At 33.8% G+C, this 19,866-nt stretch overlaps 2 protein-coding genes across 2 annotated transcripts in view; both read left to right on the top strand.

The window, feature by feature from the left end:
* The window catches only part of LOC130054058 (uncharacterized), a 1,204,346-nt gene that overhangs the window by 511,663 nt on the left and 672,817 nt on the right, over positions 1-19,866 (top strand). The window lies entirely within an intron of this gene.
* On the top strand, positions 11,967-15,704 carry LOC125679420 (uncharacterized). The gene is made up of 5 exons (XM_048918645.2): positions 11,967-12,628; positions 12,720-12,772; positions 12,919-13,083; positions 14,910-14,991; positions 15,076-15,704. Exons 1-5 carry the CDS (start codon positions 12,456-12,458, stop codon positions 15,338-15,340), a joined length of 738 nt encoding a protein of 245 aa, XP_048774602.2. The 5' UTR covers positions 11,967-12,455; the 3' UTR covers positions 15,341-15,704.

Raw genomic sequence — 19,866 nt, 5'->3', positions numbered from 1 at the left:
TTAAAATCCAAGGAAATAATACATGTATTTATTCCGTTGGATTTTTCGTTGCATACTTTGTTATTATTTATGTCATTTAGACGACTTTGATACATGTAATACAGACTAAAGATTCAAAGAACAGTTCAGCGTGTATTGATAAGTTTACATAGATCTGTATTAAGATTTTAATCCGCCAGAATTCAAACATAATTTCTATAGACTCCACCGACAGTGTCATGAGTAGGCCTAACAATTAATCCATATCAAGATCTTGGTACCTTACAGGTGGGGTCTCGATGAAAACAAATCCAGATTCCGGATATCAAAGTTGAATTCATAATTTCAAAATGACTACGATTATCACAACTCTGAATTCCCACCAAGTTTAGTACGTGTATCAACATTAGAACAGATTTTTAAAATAAATATTTGATTCACAATGAACAGAACACAGGAAAATGAAAATTCATCCTTTGAACTATTTTTACTTATCTATTTATTGTTATTGAATTATTTAAAAAAATGCAATATAAAAAAATAACAACTATTACTAAAAATGAAATTGAGGAGGATATAAACAACAAATACCATAATTCATTCGACAAACTTTCTGGTCTTGACCGATCTCTTCGATCTCTTGACATAAAGTAATAGAATCATTCTGGAGGAGGGGGTGTTAGTGGGCGTATATCTCAAAGTATAGATGTAAGTTGTATCTAATATTTACAACCTCCTGTCATTTCATTTCCTATCATACTTCTTATACCTGTTTATAAAACCTTATGATGAAATGTTATTTTATTTTGATTAATTTGTTGGGAAAATTAAGAGTCAACCAGTATTTATTTTGAAAATTTCTCGCCACGTCCGCCCCAGTTGTAATAGGAGACCCCCTCCACCCACAACCCATCCCATTTGATGCTTCTCGTCCCCGTGAAACCTAAATTGCCTACACATTGAAACAGTGCTAGCTACGCCCCTGATCATACACAGAACATGCTCTCACACATCGAATCAGTTGAAAATCATAAACACCATCTGTAGGTGATAATGGAAAATTGCTACATAAATATGGGAAGTTGATGATGGAGAAACTGAAGCCATCCTGTTTATCATAAAGTTCAGATCTTCCAACAGTCTGTACAGTCTGAACAATAACTCATCACCTAAGACTACTGATATTGTGAATAAAGAACTTACCTATAGTGATTTGTACTCATCTATTGTTTAGCATCATTAGTTGAACTTAATGAATATTTTCAACTTCTCTGAATTTCTGTGGCCAATGTTGAGCACAATTTAAAGGAGCACTGGGAGAAGAGCAAAAGTTAATGTCATGCTTAAGAAATAGTGCAATCTTTCAAAAATCTTTAATCCTGAACATCCAGCAGAAAACTAAGTGCAAAGTTAAAATGGAGTCTGTTACCAGACTTGTGAAATTTATGTCCTCTTTGTTAGGCCCAGTCAATCCATGGGGTAGGACTAAATTGTTCATAAAGTGAAAATGTAGAATATATAACAATAATCCTTTCATTTGTACCTGAACATCTAGCATACAAACTGAGTGCATCTTTATAATGAGCATGTGGGCCTCTTCCAAAATCAAAGTGTTCAGATGCCAAGGCAAAGCTCACAGTGAAAATACATTTACAACTTTGAAAATCTTCTTTATTCCTGAACATCTACACTGTATCAAACAAACTGAGTGCAGAGTTATAACCCATACAAACATTCTTTTGTAAAGTCGAATCTTTTCTGTCTGTTCTGGAGAAGGTTTTTTACTGTACATTGTGATAATATCCTTCATTTAATTACACTTGAATCCCCCTTCACCCAAGGATGCTTTGTTTCAAGTTTAGTTAAAATTGGTTTAGTGATTCTTGAGGTGAAAGACAAAGATATGAACAAAACTTTATTGGAAAGGCTTTCTAGATCTTTTGACTCAGTTGAACTAAAAAGTTAGAAATAATTGTGTGGGCCTTGAAACAGTAGACGTTATGACATTTTGCAAATTCTATGGTGGTTATAATGATCTAGTTTGCCAATACAACCCATCATTGGATTAAATGCTGTCTTACAGACATGTTTCATACCGATTGTCAGGCCTTTCTTGGCACACTAATTTTGATTATGGATAACTCCATTTACCTGATCAAGACAAAGGGCTCACGGCAGGTGTGACTGGTCGACAGGGGATGCTTATACTCATCTTAGGCACCTGATCCCACCACTGTAATATCCAGGGATCTGTGTTTGCTCAACTCTTTATTTTATATTCCTTATAGAAGTTATGAGATTTATCACTGTTATCTTCACCTTTCATGATTGTCCCTGTTCTCAAAGTTTGATGAATAATGCACTTGTTGCAACATCTGAAAGTATGCAGCAGTTTTAATGTTATGTGATGCTCAGGTAACCATTTGTTTTCTTGCCCACCCACTACTCCAGACAAACACCTGGACCATATTGTATAGGTTTTTAATGTGTCTATCTGTCCAATTGTTAACCCTTCACCACTTTAACCTTGATATCCATAAACCTGTAAAGTAAACAGAGACTTATTCTAAGTTTTGGTAAGGAAATTGGGGCTCATTTCAAGACCTGTTATTTTCATGGATAAAATTGATAAAAGAAAGAAGTGATAACTCTACCAAGCATATTTTCATTAGTCAAGAACAAAAGTCAGAGGTTTGAAGACGATCAGACACCGTCATAGTTCTGACCATAAACAATGCCAGCTAGCAAAGTGGGGATAAAAATGTGTAACAGTCAAGTACATTATTTACATTTTAATTCACTGTCACACCTGGCTGATTTTTTTTATGACATTCATTGATGTAGTATTTTTACTTGTACATGTTTATATCATATTGCTTTGAGAATTAAATACCAAAATTCAAGAATTAATCTGACTTGTGTCTTATTCATAACATATTGCAATACCAAGTATGAAATAGATAAGACTATTTTTGAATGTTTACTAATAAGGAGTCTTGATTATTTTCAAAATTGTCTTTTCATACATACATGTACATGCATGTACCTTTTGACTGCAAGATTAAATGGCTGCAAATTTTTAAGTCCAGCTTATTATCAACTCCATATCAAAGTTTTAGGGTACATTGCATTAACTTTTGAATTAAATATGAAAAATAAAAAGTTACATTTCTTGAATTAAAAAGTCAAAGTTACATGTATATGAAAAACAAATCTGAAATATATATGTGGACTTTGCCATGAAAGATTTTACATTGTTTCACAAACATGCCTTGTTTCTATTTTTAGATAATACATTTTTGGATATTGTCAACTTTCAGACTAAGTTTGTTTTTCAAGGAAATCTGCCTAGGAAGTATGGAAATGAAAGTTTGTGTTTTAGAAATAATTTCTTTCTCTTTCCATAACAATGTCTATTTTTGGAAGGAAATTGTCCAGGGCTACAATTAACTTGGTACAAATAGGAAATACTATGTTGCAATTTGGTATAAACATACATGTAATAAAAGTTGACTTGTTGAGTAATGCAGCATGGTTTACACATTATAAAAGGACATTTCTGTTGGGTGTGATGGATTTGTATCATCATCATTGAAGATTATTTTTATTGGGTGCTACAAATGATAAAAGATTATTTCTATCAGGCCTCAAGACCATAAACTGAGAATAGACTTAAGTCTAAATTTCAAATCCAGCTAACTTTTGAAATAATTTTCATAAACAAATAACATTTTCAGCATATGTCTGCATTTGATTTGATTTTGTAAACCTGCAGTATTTAAAAAAAAAATTATGCTAGATAAATCTAATGAACAATTCATGAGTATTAGGTTCAATCGATCATGGTCTGCTTCATTGCATTTTTTCCAATTTTGTTGAAATAGCAATAAATATCAAAATGTTTAGCAACTGCACTTACATGTATATAGCAATTCAAACAAAAAACTATTCACAGTTTACATACTCCTCAGATGGTATTGTTATATCTATTATTCTCACATAAATTTTACATCAAGTAAAAGAGTTGTCATACACTGTATTCAACCTTACTTTTGCTGCATGCAGTGGATTTTTTTTTTCACTAAAGAACAAGTCACAGAATTAAGACTGCAGTTTATATGACTTAGTCAGAACATTCATATGCAATAGAATTATGCTTTTATAACAGTGTGAACATTGATTTTGATAAGATACTGTGAAAATAACCATGAGCAAATGTACAACTGTATGCAGTATCACGTATTTCATTAACAGATTTGGTAGGAACATATTACCAGTAATTACAACTTATTCACTAATTAACTGTATTGCTTGAAAGTATTACAAGGTAGCATAGGACATGCTAAATCTTATATCTGAACTGTATTGGGTTCAAACTCATAAATCCTGTGTAGGAAGTGATTACTCTATAAATGTGCGAGAACCTTTGTATAGCTAGGTTCTGGCATTTATTTTATGTCTAGGTACACTTGCTGTAGTTGGGAACAGAATTTGCTGTTCATTAAACAGCAATCTAATTAAAATTAGATGTTAGATCTGCTCACATACTCGCTACATGTTTGTGTGTTTTAATTTTAATTAGATTAAGTAGTTGATCATGTCCTGGTACACATATCTGTATTTTTGTGAATTAGTACAATACATTTAGTTGTTTTAAACGCTGTGTATCATTTTGTGAAAATATTGCTATAAGTACATGAATATCTGGGTTTTTTTATCCAGGAAGTTGTGATGATTTTGACAGCATTTTCTGCACTCGTTGCTGGGATATATATGTTCCTTTTCTGGAGACTATCAACAAACGAGATTCTGGCAAATTAATTCCAAGTGGAAGATACTGTAGTCATGAATGAAAAAAGTGAAAGACTAAACTGGAAGGAGATATTGACAAAACAAGTTACTATGGTGATGGGTAACAGTGATCAATGAAATCCATTTTAATGAAGATTGAATAGTCGGATATCTGGTAAATTTGTTTCTATACCTTTAAGAATTGTCTATCTGCAGTAATGAGCAGTCCCTCTTCATTTCTAATGTCTTTGCAATGGAGCAAAGAGGATTACTTTTAATATAATGGGGAGGGCAATATGTTAAGAAATCAGTGAAGACTATAACCATACATTTTGTGCATTTAGGTTTGTGCAGATTTAGTGCATTTCCTGCATCAGGCCACTACTGCACTAATAACATTGACAGCTAGTGATATAATTTAATGTTTTACACCCAAGAGTGTATTTGTAAACTTGCAGATTTTATGATAAATAAGTATATGTGAAGCAGTTTATTTTACTGTTTCAGAACAGAAACATAAATTGCTGTATGTATTACCGAGCTGTTTAGAATTTTACTGATCAGAAAATTGTGACTATACAAAGTGTGCATTATAAATTGATAGATATTTTGTGACTGTGATTTACTGATACTTAAAAGTTATGCAATTTACACGAGTAATGTCCATTTCAAACTGCTATGTGTTTATTATGCCGTTTTAAAATTATGAAATTAAATTTCTTATCAAATTGCATGTTAATTTTTTTAATTTTCAGCATTGACAAAATGCTTTAGTGAAAAAAGAATAATTTTTTCATTGTTGCATTTAGTTTATCATTGGGAAAAGATTGAGTTTTCCAAGGTGGTAAATGTACATGTAGTCAATGAAATAGTGAAGAAAACGAACAGGGATCAATTTCATAAATTCTATAAAGAATATAAAATTCAGAGTAGGCCAAACACGAACCCCTGGACACACCAGAGGTGGGAAGGAGTAAGCACCCCCTGTTGATCAGTCAATATCTGTTGTGAGTCCTATATCTTAATCAGGTAAACGGAGTAATCTGTATTCAAATTTGAATGAAATACGTCAGACAGCATTAGACCTAATGATGGGTTGTATATTATAACGACCATAGAATTTGTGAAGTGCTGATTTTAAACGAGACTGTTGAAATTCCAGTTGCATCAACTTATCTGTCAATAGCTTACCTTGATTAAAAGATTTATTAAAAGCAGAATATGCTCTCACATATTAAATCAGTTGAGAGAAAAGGTGAAGATAACAAACAATGATCAATCTCATAACTCCTATAAGGAAATCGAAATTAATTAGTCGGACAAACACGGTTGATAGATGTACTGTATCTAAATGTGATGTTGAATACTACATCAAGAAATTCATTCCTGTTGTGTAGAAGCTCTTGAATAAATGTATCGAATCAACATGTGAAGAAAAGTGAATATTGTCACAGTAACACATAAAAGATCGTCGATGTATCTAAATGTCGAGTTAAAAGCCATGCCAAGATATTTTTTCTCTTCTTATGTAGAAGATTTTGAATAAATTCTGCCTCGTAAGAATATAAAAACAGGTGCGCTGGTAACGGAGTACAATTAGTGTCTATGAGACTTCCAACAGATACGTAAATACTGTCAATGAGGAACTCCGGGATATTTTTGAATTTCAACTTCAGAGCACTTGTGCATAGAATCAGGTTGACTTACCACAAAATACAAATATTTCTGAATTCCAATGCTACAGAAGGACCAACTGTTTATGATATCAATAAGTCTAGTCTTTAAATTATGAGGAATGGTGGCGTAATGTGTTGAAATGTCGTACGTTTTGATGCTGTTGATCTTGAACAGAAATTCTAATTTTATATTTAATAAGTGTTCTAGAATATTTTTAAAATAATCCTTATTGGATTTACACCACACTTCGCTCATGTTGTGACACAGTGCATGTACGGCCGAAGTTTCTCCCTCACATTAATTTTTTCGTGAAGAGTAAAGATTCACGTGTTAGAACATTCATCAATGTATCTTTGTAGGGTGCTTTTTTGGTGAAGTTTTGGAATCCAGTATATATACGATAATTCAAATTCGTTCGTCACATTGACTGGGATATTAAATGTACATGTATTTAAAACTAAAGCGTGAGTTTGAAGAATTTCGTCTTTTGAAAGGGAAGTTGGAATATAAGTTGGATTATGAAATGTGGAATGAAAACCAAATTCTTTTAAAACTCAGTGATGATAATGAGGCTTACATTACATTATCTCTCAAAATTCAGCATTACAAGTAGTTTAAAAAAAAATCTCAAAAATCTACTCCAAACTTCTTGTGCAATCGTACTAGTAGATCCTCATACAAGACGTACACAACATTTTATTTCAATAATTTGAAATGCAAAACTATGTCTCCCATATGCTTGTGAAAGTTTAAGGACAGCGAACCTAAATTCGAATTTTTATCTCAGTTTAGAAACCTGTGATGTAGTCAAACTTAGTTTTCGTGGCAACTATTCGACATATTTTTAAGTAAAAATATTTTGGGAACATTAATTTTACTTAACGTGATATATATTTCATGCATCATAAATATGATGCATGATGTAATTTGTTGAGAAAGAAAAGTACACGTACATGTGCGTATAAAAAAAGATTCTCATGTAATTTCATTTCCGTCATGAGCGGGCTGTTAAACAACCACTTTGATATAAAATATATTGTATACTTTTTAAAAGGCTCTTAATATTTTATTTGGAGATGAGTGATATTTGCCTTTGATTTGGAAGAATAATAGTTGATATACTAACATGTATCAAAAGATTTAGTCAACACACCTCCACACTTATAACAATTAGAACAGATTTTAATCAATTTTTGACATGCTCCCTATAAAATTCTGTCCCAATAACCTCACGATTTCTTTAATTGATAAAACTCATCAAATGTTGCTCCGTCAAACATCGAAGTTTGAGTTGATCTCTGTTGACGAAAACGAACATCCTTCACCAAAGGTTTAGGAACTTAAAAAAGCAAGGTAGATATTACATATGAGAAAAAAACCCATTTACGACTTTCATTTGTAATTTAAAAGTCCGTATATGTAGTTTGCAAATTTAGACCATGAAGTTAAAAAAGACACCTCTGGTATGTCCAGGGGTCCGTGTTTACCCAATTTTAAATTTTGTATTCCTTATAGGAGTTATGAGATTGATCACTGTTCGTTATCCTCAACTTTATAGAAGTTATGAGATTGATCACTGTTCGTTATCTTCACCTTTTCATGTAGTAAAAGAATGATTATAAAGTACCTTGCACACACAACCACCATTATGATGCAAAAGAATAGTTTACTGTCGAGATTTTACTAACAAAGACAATTATCCTCAATTGCATTCGGCTACATTTTTTGTTACATTTTAACCGATTTTGAAAATGGATATGTCTTTGAAAGAACATAATTTCAAGGTTTACTATTTTTTAAAGTTCATGTAGATTTTTGCACTTCACTGTGACTGTAAAACGATGTTGTTACAAGCTTTGCTGGAATTATGACATGTCTGTAGAGTGATCGCGTCAATTCGGTGTCAGAGTAAGGTAGCTCCATCCTCATGTTACTTATCAATAGTAATGGTTCAAAGTAGCAAATCTCGTGGGGATCCGGGTTAGAAGAGATCCTCATTACCTCTTGCTTGTCGAAGGAGACGACTAATAGGGGTGGTCCTTCGGACGAGACCGCAAAAACCAAGACCCTGTGTCACAGCAGGTGTGGCACGTTAAAGATTGTTATGTTATCCCTAAACCTTTCATTCCCTCTCTCCTTAAAAAGTGAAATCTTGCTTAAAAATTACATGGATGCAGATGATAGAGAAAATCACATCCGAGTATCTTGATTTGCTTTAGTAAATAATATAACTGATTTCCTTAGAGTTCGCCCATCGTGTCTCTCAGATTTTCGATATTTTTTGCCATTCATCATATGATCCCTCATGTCAGTGTCTTCCCACTTAGCTAAAATTCTGAAATCTGTACGGATGACTGGTTTTAGCTAGACAGGAATGGTGCACAGGTAAGGGTGTCAAAGAACAAAGGAAAATAATTACAGGTAACCTATAGTCTGTTTTGTAACGCATCACAGGTTCAGTTCAGTTTATTGTCATACATGAAACATTAAGAAAATTTAAGGAACATATCAGTCTAATAATGAGACATATAAAGAAATACATGTACATAAAAAGGAACACACCAGTCTAAATGAATGAGATGATTAAACAATAAAGGTATACTTATAATATATATACATGTATATGATTTGATTTCATAGGCCTGCCTGATATTTACAGGTATTTTTTTTATTTCACTCAATCGACATACATTTGCACAGAAGTAGATAGAAAAGAATATGAATATATATACATGTAAGTATACATACATGTATATAGATATATTATAACGTTGATTTTCTTTGTGTGTGTGTGTGTGTGTGTGTGTGTGTGTGTGTGTGTGAGAGAGAGAGAGAGAGAGAGAGAGAGAGTCAGTTGACTAATGGGGACCCTTTTCCCCAGTCCTTTTTAAATTTATCTAATTCAATTCTTTCCTTATAACTACACTGGGTGATTTGATACAATTGTTTCCAATCATTTACAAGAGCTTTAACTGTTAGCTGATTTTTTGGGCATCTATTTCTATATATAATTTTTATCATTTATTTATTATAATTAATGCATTGTTTGACCTGAAATGTATCTGTTTTGTATCACCAAATATAAAAGTTTTGACATCAAATTCTATTTCAATCTATTTTGAATTGCAATATCTGATAAATTCTGATAATTGTTTTACTTTTGGACAATCCCAAAATAAATGGTAAATTGTTTCTTCTTCCCTCATACAAAAGGTGCATAGTTTAAAATCTACTCTACCTAATGTGTACATGTAGCTATTAGTAGTTAAAATGTGGTGGTTAACTCTGTATTGAAACCATAATAATTTGGAATCAAATGTAGTCAAGAATGGCAGGTAAAAGATTGCCTTCCATTGTTTATCAGAGGTAATGAAATATTTACTCCATTTCTTTTTTCCTGTGGGTATAGCATCTGATTTATTGAGAGTATTATAAATAGGTTTCGACCCTTTCTTTGTTAAAACAAATAGTTTGATATTCAAAGGGATAAAAGGTTTTTGCACAGATGCTTTATGTGTAAAGTTATACCTTTTCATATCTGTGGCTACTACTTGTGTTATTCTACAAGTGTTATACCCATATATGTTAAAACAAATCATTTGTAAGCTAAATGCAAGGTGAAGATAACGAAAAGTGATCAATTTCATAATTCCTATAAGCAATACAAAATAGATAGTTGGGCAAACACGGATCCCTGGACACACCAGAGGTGGGATCAGGTGCCTAGGAGGAGTAAGCATCCCCTGTTGACCGGTCACACCCGCCGTGAGCCATATATCTTGATCAAGTAAACGGAGTTTACCGCAGTCAAAATCAGTGTGCCAAGAACGGCTTAACAATCGGTATGAAACACGTCAGACAGCATTTGACCCAACGCGAGGTTGTATTGACGAACTAGATCGTTATAACGACCATAGAATTTGCGAAATGCTGACTTCAATCGAGAGTCATCATTTGGTCCGTATATACACATCAGGCTTATTTTCTTATTTTCTAATGAAATGCTCAGTGGAAGAAAATTACCAGTATTATCTGAAATAGGCTGTTCATGAATATCCGGGTAAATAGAATGACAACCCCTCTTGAGTTTGAAGTAAAAGAATTGAATCGAGCTTCGTAGCCCCACTCATTTCTTATTTCTTGTTTCATTTCCATTGTAAAATGTGTGTCTATTAAACATAGAATGTTGCAATGCTGTTGGCGGTAGTATTGGAAAATGTCTTACAGTTAGTTAGTCCAAAACAGACTATATCCAGGGACTACTCAGGTGTAAAAATCACAGTTTTAGCTAAGTGGGAATAGCAATTTAAGAATTTTAGCTAAGTGAGAATTGCCCATTATGCTGCTATTTTTCTGAAATACGTGAACATTTTCTTTTAAAAATCAACCAGGTTAATTAATGTCCCTCGTGGAAATATGCTTTCTGATCACTCTGATTACACTATACATTTTTGCATATTAATATACAAGAGAAGGTACATGGTACTTCCAATTTGCAACAATTAGCACAACCATTCACAATGGTTAAAATTCTTGTAAATTCGACAATTTGAAAACACAAATCTTTTCGCTTTTTCATGATATATCGAATGCATACTTATGGAGTTCACTTAAATTACTAATTTGGAGACAGCTGCAGGGGTATTCTACACCATCGTTTTTCTACTTTAAAATGATGGTTGCATGTTATTTGAAATACCTTGTAAATGTTGATAATTGGTAACGTACTTTTTTTTTTAAATTTCAGAGGATATAAGGATGGGTTTAGATGTGAATAGTAAACATGTACAGTCTTATGACATACAGAAAAGTGGATGTCACGGTTCTTGTTTGTTTGTTTGTCAAGGTCACAACAATGTCAAATCAAAGTACCTAGAAGTTCCATTAGAGCAGATACATGTATAAATTTATTTTAATTGGGATTCATTTAAATTTTTACCTTAATTTGCAGCATAATTACTATGCACATGTAAAATTTATACGGTTGATGCACCAGATGCGCATATCGACAAATAATGTCTCTTCAGTGATGCTCAAGCCGAGAAATTGGAAATCCGAAATAACAATAAACTTGTAAGAACTAAAATGAAAAAACAGAGTGCCAAAGACTGGAGTCAAATTCTTCTAAGGATCAGAGCTATGCATGAGGGAGATAATCCTTAATTTTGAAATGAATTTCTAAATGTTATCACAGCAATTAAATATACATCCGTATGAATAAGTATTTCTCTCTATTTGTATAGTGGTTGACAGGGGATGTTTACTTCTCCTAGGCACCTGATCCCATCTTTGGTTTGTCCAGGGGTGCGTGTTTTCCTTACTCTTAATTTTGTATTACTTATAGGAGTTATGAGATTGATCAATGTTCGTTATCTTCACCTTTTATAGCAGAATTAACAAGGACTGTAAACTATATAAGATATATGTACATAGAAGAACAAATTTTCTCTGACAATTGTAGATAATTACCTATATTGGAATTGACGGTAATTTGTCTAAAATTGATATAGTTAATTAGTCAGTGAGCTGGCCAAAGGTTAGTATTGAATTCTATGGGAAGTAAATTGGTACTCTTTTCCCATAAAGCGTTCCAAAACTGAGTATTTCACTCAACAGTACCAAAAACTCTATAAATCATCTTAAAACGTTTCACTTTTTTTATATAAAGGTAAGCTATGCGTTCCTAATATGTTATGGACATATTTAACAATTATTTTATACAGTATACTGATTTGTGATTAGGAAATATACTAATTCAGATGTAAAAAAAAAAAAAAAAAAAAAAAAAAAAAAAAGGCAACATATGGAGAATTTAAGCGGAAATTAGTATCAGTATGTACATAGAGCATTAAAATTAACATGTATTAGTAAATGATCAATAAGCATCCAATAAACAACAACCTGACAAAATAATTAGGAATTTGCCGGGATGGAATAACCATACATATAAAGATATAGATAAAGCATTTCCCCTTAAATTGAACTTTATTCTGATGTAGTGAACATAAATGATTCCGATAATGCAGCTTATACACTGGATACGTGTACAACAGAACGTGAAGTCGGTAGTTACACCAGTTAGGATGGAGATAGTCGGCTTCTTGTTTATTGATATTTCCATAACTTTTAGTAGTCTGTTTTGCAAAGCTCTTAGAGTGCAGGGAATATGTAAACAACCTGAGTGAGTATATTATGTACAATATTTATCAATTTCTTTTTGACAAATTCTATCTGAATTGATAAAATAACAATAATTCTTATATCTTTTAAAGTAACACAGAACATTGTTGTACCGATTACAGACAGGAAGGAGATGTTTGCCGACGTAAGTAAACTCCAAATCTATATCAGTACTCAACGAAATGCAGAGGATGATTCTATATATTAGATAAGTTATATTCAATAAAAATGAAATGGTATGCATATTTTGAAGAATATTTCTATAAATATATATATTTATTAACAACACAGCCTGCTTAGGATCTTTCGGCAAGAACTGTACTGGTGGTGCGTGCGCAGAAGGGTATTACGGACATGGTTGCAAAGACAGGTGCAACTGCAGCATAAGTGAAGTATGTAACCGCTCGGTTGGCTGTCAGAAGATTTCTGTCCCACATGGCACAGTAATAGATACACGTATGCATCTCATAAAATTTAGTTTTTAGGTCACCTGAGTAAACACAGGTGACCTATTGTGATTGGTTTTCGTCCGTCGTCGTCCGTCGTGCGTTAACAATGTAACATTTTTAATTTCTTCTAAATAAATACCAGTCCAATTCTTTTTAAATTTGGTATGAAGCATCATTGGGGCAAGGGGGACATGAATTGTAAATTTCAGGACTCCAGCACCCCTGGGGCCCTTGGGGTGGGGCAAAAATAGATATTTAGAAAGAACAGGTAGTCCTTTACCAAAATTGTAAATTTGATTATTCCAGGGGTAGGAGTTTTGGTATCAGGGTGGGGCCAAAATGGTCAGTTATTAAATGTGGGAACAATAGGCATTTTTAACTTCTTCTTGATAACTATCATTCCAATTCTTTTCAAATTTTGTATGAAACATACTTGGAACAAAGGGAACATAAATTGTAAATTTCAGGATTCCTGCACCACTGGGGCTTTAGGGGCAGGGCAAAAACTGCCCCCAAATGACACATTTTCAAAAATCTTCTTCTCAAGAACCACACACATGTAAGAAAAACTAAATGCATAGTGATGTAGAGCGGGAAGGCCTCTACCAAATTGTAAATTTCATGATCCCCGGGGTAGGAGTTCTGACCCTAGGGTGGGGCCAAACTTGTTATATAGTGTTTATGTGTAAAACACTTAAATCAATTTTTCTTTAGTGCTTTTGATACTAAATTGAAACTAAATGGATAGAGCAGGTAGTCTTTTACCAAAATTGTAAATTTGATTTTCCCAAGAGTAAGGGTTTTGACCCCAGGGTGGGGCCAAACTTAGTATATCGTATTTATGTGTAAGTTTGCTGATATTGTATAAAATCTAAATGCATACTTAGGAATAGCAGAAAAGGATGTATAAAAAATGGTGAATTTCACAACCAAGGGTAATGACTTTATGATGAGTCCAAATTAGTCATATCTTTTGATGTTTCAATGTTAATACACCTATTATTTAAAGCCTTTCATCAGTGTATGCACTTTTGAGGGCAGTGAAGTTTAAGAACACATTTTGTTTTATACTTTTGCAGAACATTAGAATTTAGCTTAGATATTCAGAACAGGAATTTTTTTTCTAGATTTCATAGCCCATGGAAGTAGTGAAACTTTTTCACTAGTATTGAGGTGACCGATAAGGCCTGTGGGCCTCTTGTTTGTTTATTCATTTGTTTTACGTTCCTTTGAGAATTCCGTTGGGGATCCGGGTTAGAATTGGTCCTCAGTACCCCCTTGCTTGCCGTAAGTATCGACTAAATGGGGCGTTCTCTCGAGATAAGACCGCACAAACTGAGGCCCTGTGTTATAGCAGATGTGGCACAATAAAGATCCCTCCCTGCTCAAAGGCCATAGGCGCCGAGCATGGGCTTAAATGTTGCAGTCCTTCACGGGCAATTGTGACGTCTCCATATGAGTGAAAAATTCCCGAGAGGGACGTTAAATGATATACAACTAACCAACCCACCGTTTGAGAATTTTTTCGCTCATATCGAGACACCACTAACTGTATATGAAGTACCGTAAATTCAATTAAGACATATGCATAGCGCTCTGGGCCGTAGAAATGAAGATACTTTATCGTACTTATTTTTATGTCTTACCTTGACACTACCAAGGCACAAATGGGATTCGAAGCCACGACCTCCCGGTGACAATGGACTATGCAGCCCATATTGCATGAAAAAATTCACAGTAATGCTAAGAAATTTCAAAGTTATTCGGTTCTTGCTAATTGCAGTTGCCATTTCTTTTAAAACTTTGATGACGAAATTTTCATCTCCGTTGTAGGGATCCATCATGTGGTAATAATCACACTGTCAGGATGCACACTCCTCCTGCTTATACTCCTAATGGGGCTTGTTTTTAGACGGTATCAGTATCTTTACACATATTTAAAAAAAAATGGATCTCTCGATTAGTTGCAAATTCAGTGTTACAAAACGTTTTTCTTCAGCAAAATGTCAACCAGCGACATGTATGTCGGTCCAGTTGATCAACGAGGAAATGTCATTAGTAACAACACTGATTCCCAAAGCTACGCATCAATGGAACACCAAGGATATCTTGAATGTGATTTGGCGACCATGAACAACGATTGCTACTCAGATAACCAAATCGAACGCATTGATAGCGGCGATGTGAGTTCTGGACAGTACATTCCTGTACACCCAATTCTACCACCACGCGTGGACGTCCATCAGGGAGACTGTGGAAAATAATAGAAAGAAGAATTACTCTCACAGAGAAATACTTCATATCTTGAAACAAGCAACACTTTGACTACATTACTGTCGTTGACAGGAAGTCGTCTTTCTGCATTTCTGGAGTTGAAACTGACAGCTGTTCAGAAAATGAAATTCATTAGAAATCTTTGTGCCACTTTTTATTGGACATGCTTTACAATGGATATTAAAGTCAATGCTTTAGTGGGTATATTAAAGTTACCAGAACTATTTATGACAAAGGAAGGCCAAGATCACCACTAACTTATCAAATATTTTTTCATACAATACTGTGTACGTTCATAAAATTTGATTTTCTCAAAATAGGACCAAAAATAAACAGGATATTTTGAAATTGACACCATTGGTTATCATGTTTTCGTTGTCCGAGGAAAACTTAAGTCTCCAGTTGTAAACAAATATGCCCAACCAAGTGTAGTTTGATAAAACCTAGTAGCCAATTTCGCCGTTTTTGTTTTATAATTTCAATCATATAATAGAAGATTTATTTTAAAACACTTTTAAGTTTTCGCTAGTCTTACACACTAGCTGTGAACAAGGATGGTCAATCATGTATATATTGTACGTCACAGATAATGTCCATCATGTGCTATTTCTCTGGAACATGATATATTTTTGTATAACTTTACCCATGGATATATTTGTTTTCTTATTTTCCTGATTCTCTACACTGTGTGTAGTACTTCCTTAATGTAACTAGTACAATCATTTACAATAGTTAACACTTGTAAATTCGACATTTTGAAAATGCAATATGGTACTTTTTCAGTGATGTCATAAAAAACTAAATAAATACTTATGAACTTCACTTTTACTAATTTGGAAACACTTGGAGTGGTATGCTATAAATCTTCACCAATTACACACTTTTTATGCTCCCGAGATCGCAATCTGATTTTTGTCCTATCTGTCATTGCTATTCTGTATAAAACTTTAACCTTGCTAATAACGTTTGAACAGTAAGTGCTAGAACTTTGATATTTCACACGAGTATTCTTTGTGACAAGACCTTTTAAAAACGTTGACATTGGTCATAACTTCTAAATGGTAAATATTAGAGCTTTCATTTTGCACATGAGCATTTCTTGTGTCAAGATCTTTCTACTGGTACCAAAATATTTGTCCTTGTGACCTTGGTCATCTTTGGAATTGGCCATTATCGGGGGCATTTGTGTTTGTCGACTTTTGAAACGATTTTTGTTTTGCAGAAAAAATGGTTGGATGTTTTCTGAAACACCTTGCAAATGTTGATGGTTTGCGAGGTAAAAGGAATCTTAAATTTCTTCTCCTATGAAAAGTGACGATAGCGAACAATGATCAATCTCCTATCTATTGAACGCGTTGAAATTATGTTTGCAAAAACTATTTTGTGTCAAGGTCGTATCAATAGCATACTCTTTTCAAATCAAAGAACCTAGAAATTCCATTAAAGCAGATATAAATGGTATATACTTGTGATTCAATTAACTTTTTTTCCAGCAAAATGACTATGTATGAACATTTTTCTGTCTGTTTGCCTAGCAGAATGAATAGAATAGAATATATATTCAACCCCTTTGGGTCTACAGAGGAGCATTAGGATGCACATTGACAAAGTCCAAAATCACAGAAACATATGACAAAGGAAAACAAAGACAATTGCACTGCAGGTCTCACTGTGGGTGTGACCAGTCGACAGGGGATGCTTACTCCTCCTAGGAACCAGATCCCATCTCTGGTGTGTCCAGGGGGTCCGTGTTTGCCCAACTATCTATTTTGTATTGCTTATCGGATTTATGACATTATCTTCACTTTTCGTGATGAACAGAGAGTTAGTCATCAAATCTATCAATGCATAAAATACACACAAACCACATATTTGTCGAAATGCGCATCTGGTGCATCAAAATTGGTACCGTATAAGTTTTACATGTTTATGTAGTACAAGCATGACAAATAACTGTTGCAGTTATCATCTGGTGCATCAAAATTGGTACCGTATAAGTTTTACATGTTTATGTAGTACAAGCATGACAAATAACTGTTACAGTAATCAACTTGCATGTTTTACATGTACATAGCTAAATTGTACATGTACATGTATGTTGTTTTCTTGTATTGAAATTTGCAATTAAATATTGGCATAATAAAACAGCAAACTCAGGATCTTCATTTGACATAATCCATGTAAACAGATCAGCATTGTTAAGTAGTACTGGGTTTGGAAAGGTTTTTATTAAAACATTCTCCTTTAGGATTACTATATAGTGGGTATATCGAATAGAAAATGTCATTCATTCTCTGCTGAACTTGAGATACAGTGTTGAAAGTCTCTTTCACATCTTGGGAGAATTTCATATTTATCATAGTTATAAATATTCCTTTCATATCTGCCTGTTTTTATCCGTAGACAATGATTACTAACTCTGAATTTAGTGAGGATTAGCCGATTATCTCGAGTTGTTTTTTTTTATGTACAATTTAATTTTTTAAAGTTTTTGCAGAGGGACAAATTGTTATTTAGTTTTTCACTTATACGGTACCAATGTATGTGATGGAGCATTATCATGAAATAGACGAACATGCCTAAATCCTGACACAGGGCGTCGTTTATGATAATATTTCTTGAACTTTTTTAGTATAACATTTCGGTAATATACCATCACATGAGAAGAATATGCAATTAAGAATCTTCTTTGTGCTTAAGGTTCTTTTGGCAACTACAGGCCTTCTTCAGTGTTTGGTTAGCCATATTTTGTTTCCAATTTTTCTTACTGGTTCGAAATAGTGAACCCATGTTTTGTCACCAGTAACAATGTTTGCAAATTGTCTTTGATTGAATTTGGGAAACATTTTGAGCAATTGATTAGCAGTTTGTACTCGTACCCGTTTTGGTCATATGTCAATATATGGGGTATTCATCTGGCAGAAATCTTCGTCATACTTTCAAAATGAAATGCTATGCCACCAGCTTTGGTAATATCAGGAATCGTGAATCTGCCATCACTTTCAATTATTTCCCTGACTTTTGTCTTGCCTGTTACAGTCACAAGTCGACCAGATTTTGCTGCATCTTTGACGGACTCTGTGCCAATCGGAATTTTTTTCTCCACCTACTAACTGTCTCGTAAGATACCTTATCAGACTCATACCCCCCCCCCCCATTCAGTAAAAGTCTGCATTACCGAATGACCGAGTTTTGTGCGAACTTTTATATAAGCTCTAATTTCTTCAATATTCTCAACCCGTTTCCCAACCATTTTTACAACAGTGGTCAACGACTGGCTCTATTGAAATGACTATAAGTTTAAAACTATGTGGAGCTGAAGGCTCGTCTTTATACCGATGGAAAGGTATTGAATAGAGCTATTTACGAGTATCATCATCCACGATGCGTGCAAAGCGTTATCGCGCTGTGGTACAATACACATTACATATCTAACAACCTTCGTATGTGTTCCTAACGTGTTATTGACTTATTCAACAGTGATTTTGTGTGAATACAGTGTACCGATTTGTGATTAGGAAATATACTAGTTTAGATGTAACAAGCATTCTAAGAGTATTGCATGGCAATACATAGTGCCCTACTGGAGGCAAAAATTATTGGACCGCAACAATATTCGAAGTTCATTATGAGACCAAGGTTATGGTAAAAGGGAACATTGGGAAACCAGGATAGGAATGGTTGGAAAACAACTACTATTCAGGTAAAAAGACTAGACCAGGAAAACTTCAAAATCGATCTGTAATTTGGTAAGGTAAAGCAATCATCATGATGTACTGAATATCAAATGAATAGCTGTAAGCACAACAAAAGAACAAGAGGCCCACAGGCCTTATCGGTCACCTGAGTACTAGTAAAAAGTATCACTACTCACAGGGGCGATGAAATCTAGAAAAAATCCTCTTCTGAATATCTAAGCTAAATTCTAATGTTCATCAACAGTATAAAACAAGATGTGTTCTTAAAACTTCAATGTCCTCAAAAAAGCTTAATATAATAGGAGTATTAACATTAAAAGATATGACTAATTTGTACCCATCCTAGAGTCAAAACTCTGAGTTGTAAAATTAACATTGCACATCCGTTTCTGCTATTCCTAAGTATGCATTTAGAATATATATACAGTATCAGTAAACTTACAGATAAATACTGTATACTAAGTTTGGCCCCACTCTGGGGGTCAGAAACCATACCCCTGGGATCATCAAATTTACAATTTTGATAAAGTACTACCTGCTCTTTTTAAATATCCATTTAGTTTCAATTTAGTATCAATAACACCAATGATGTAATTTAAGTGTTTTACACATAAACACTATATAGTAAGTTTGACCCCGCCTTGGGATCAGAACCCTTATCCCGGGGATCATATGCAGTTGTAGGGAAGATTTTTGAAAATTGGTCAATTTTTGCCCCGCCCCTAAGGCCCTATAAGTGCAGGAATCCTGAAATTTACTATTTATGTCCCCCATGTCCCAAAGACCCTTCATACCAAATTTGAAAAGAATTGGAATGA

Source organism: Ostrea edulis, chromosome 1 (genome assembly GCF_947568905.1).
Source record: "Ostrea edulis chromosome 1, xbOstEdul1.1, whole genome shotgun sequence".
Classification (NCBI taxonomy): domain Eukaryota; kingdom Metazoa; phylum Mollusca; class Bivalvia; order Ostreida; family Ostreidae; genus Ostrea; species Ostrea edulis.
This window is presented reverse-complemented; position numbering and strand designations above follow the sequence as displayed.

Bases quoted from the DNA above. Each gene is read 5' to 3' on its own strand.
- LOC125679420 (XM_048918645.2), top strand. From the start codon at position 12,456: ATGATTCCGATAATGCAGCTTATACACTGGATACGTGTACAACAGAAC. The intron at 12,629-12,719 runs GTGAGTATATTA...TATCTTTTAAAG, and splicing joins GGAATATGTAAACAACCTGA to TAACACAGAACATTGTTGTA. The intron at 13,084-14,909 runs GTATGCATCTCA...TCTCCGTTGTAG, and splicing joins TGGCACAGTAATAGATACAC to GGATCCATCATGTGGTAATA.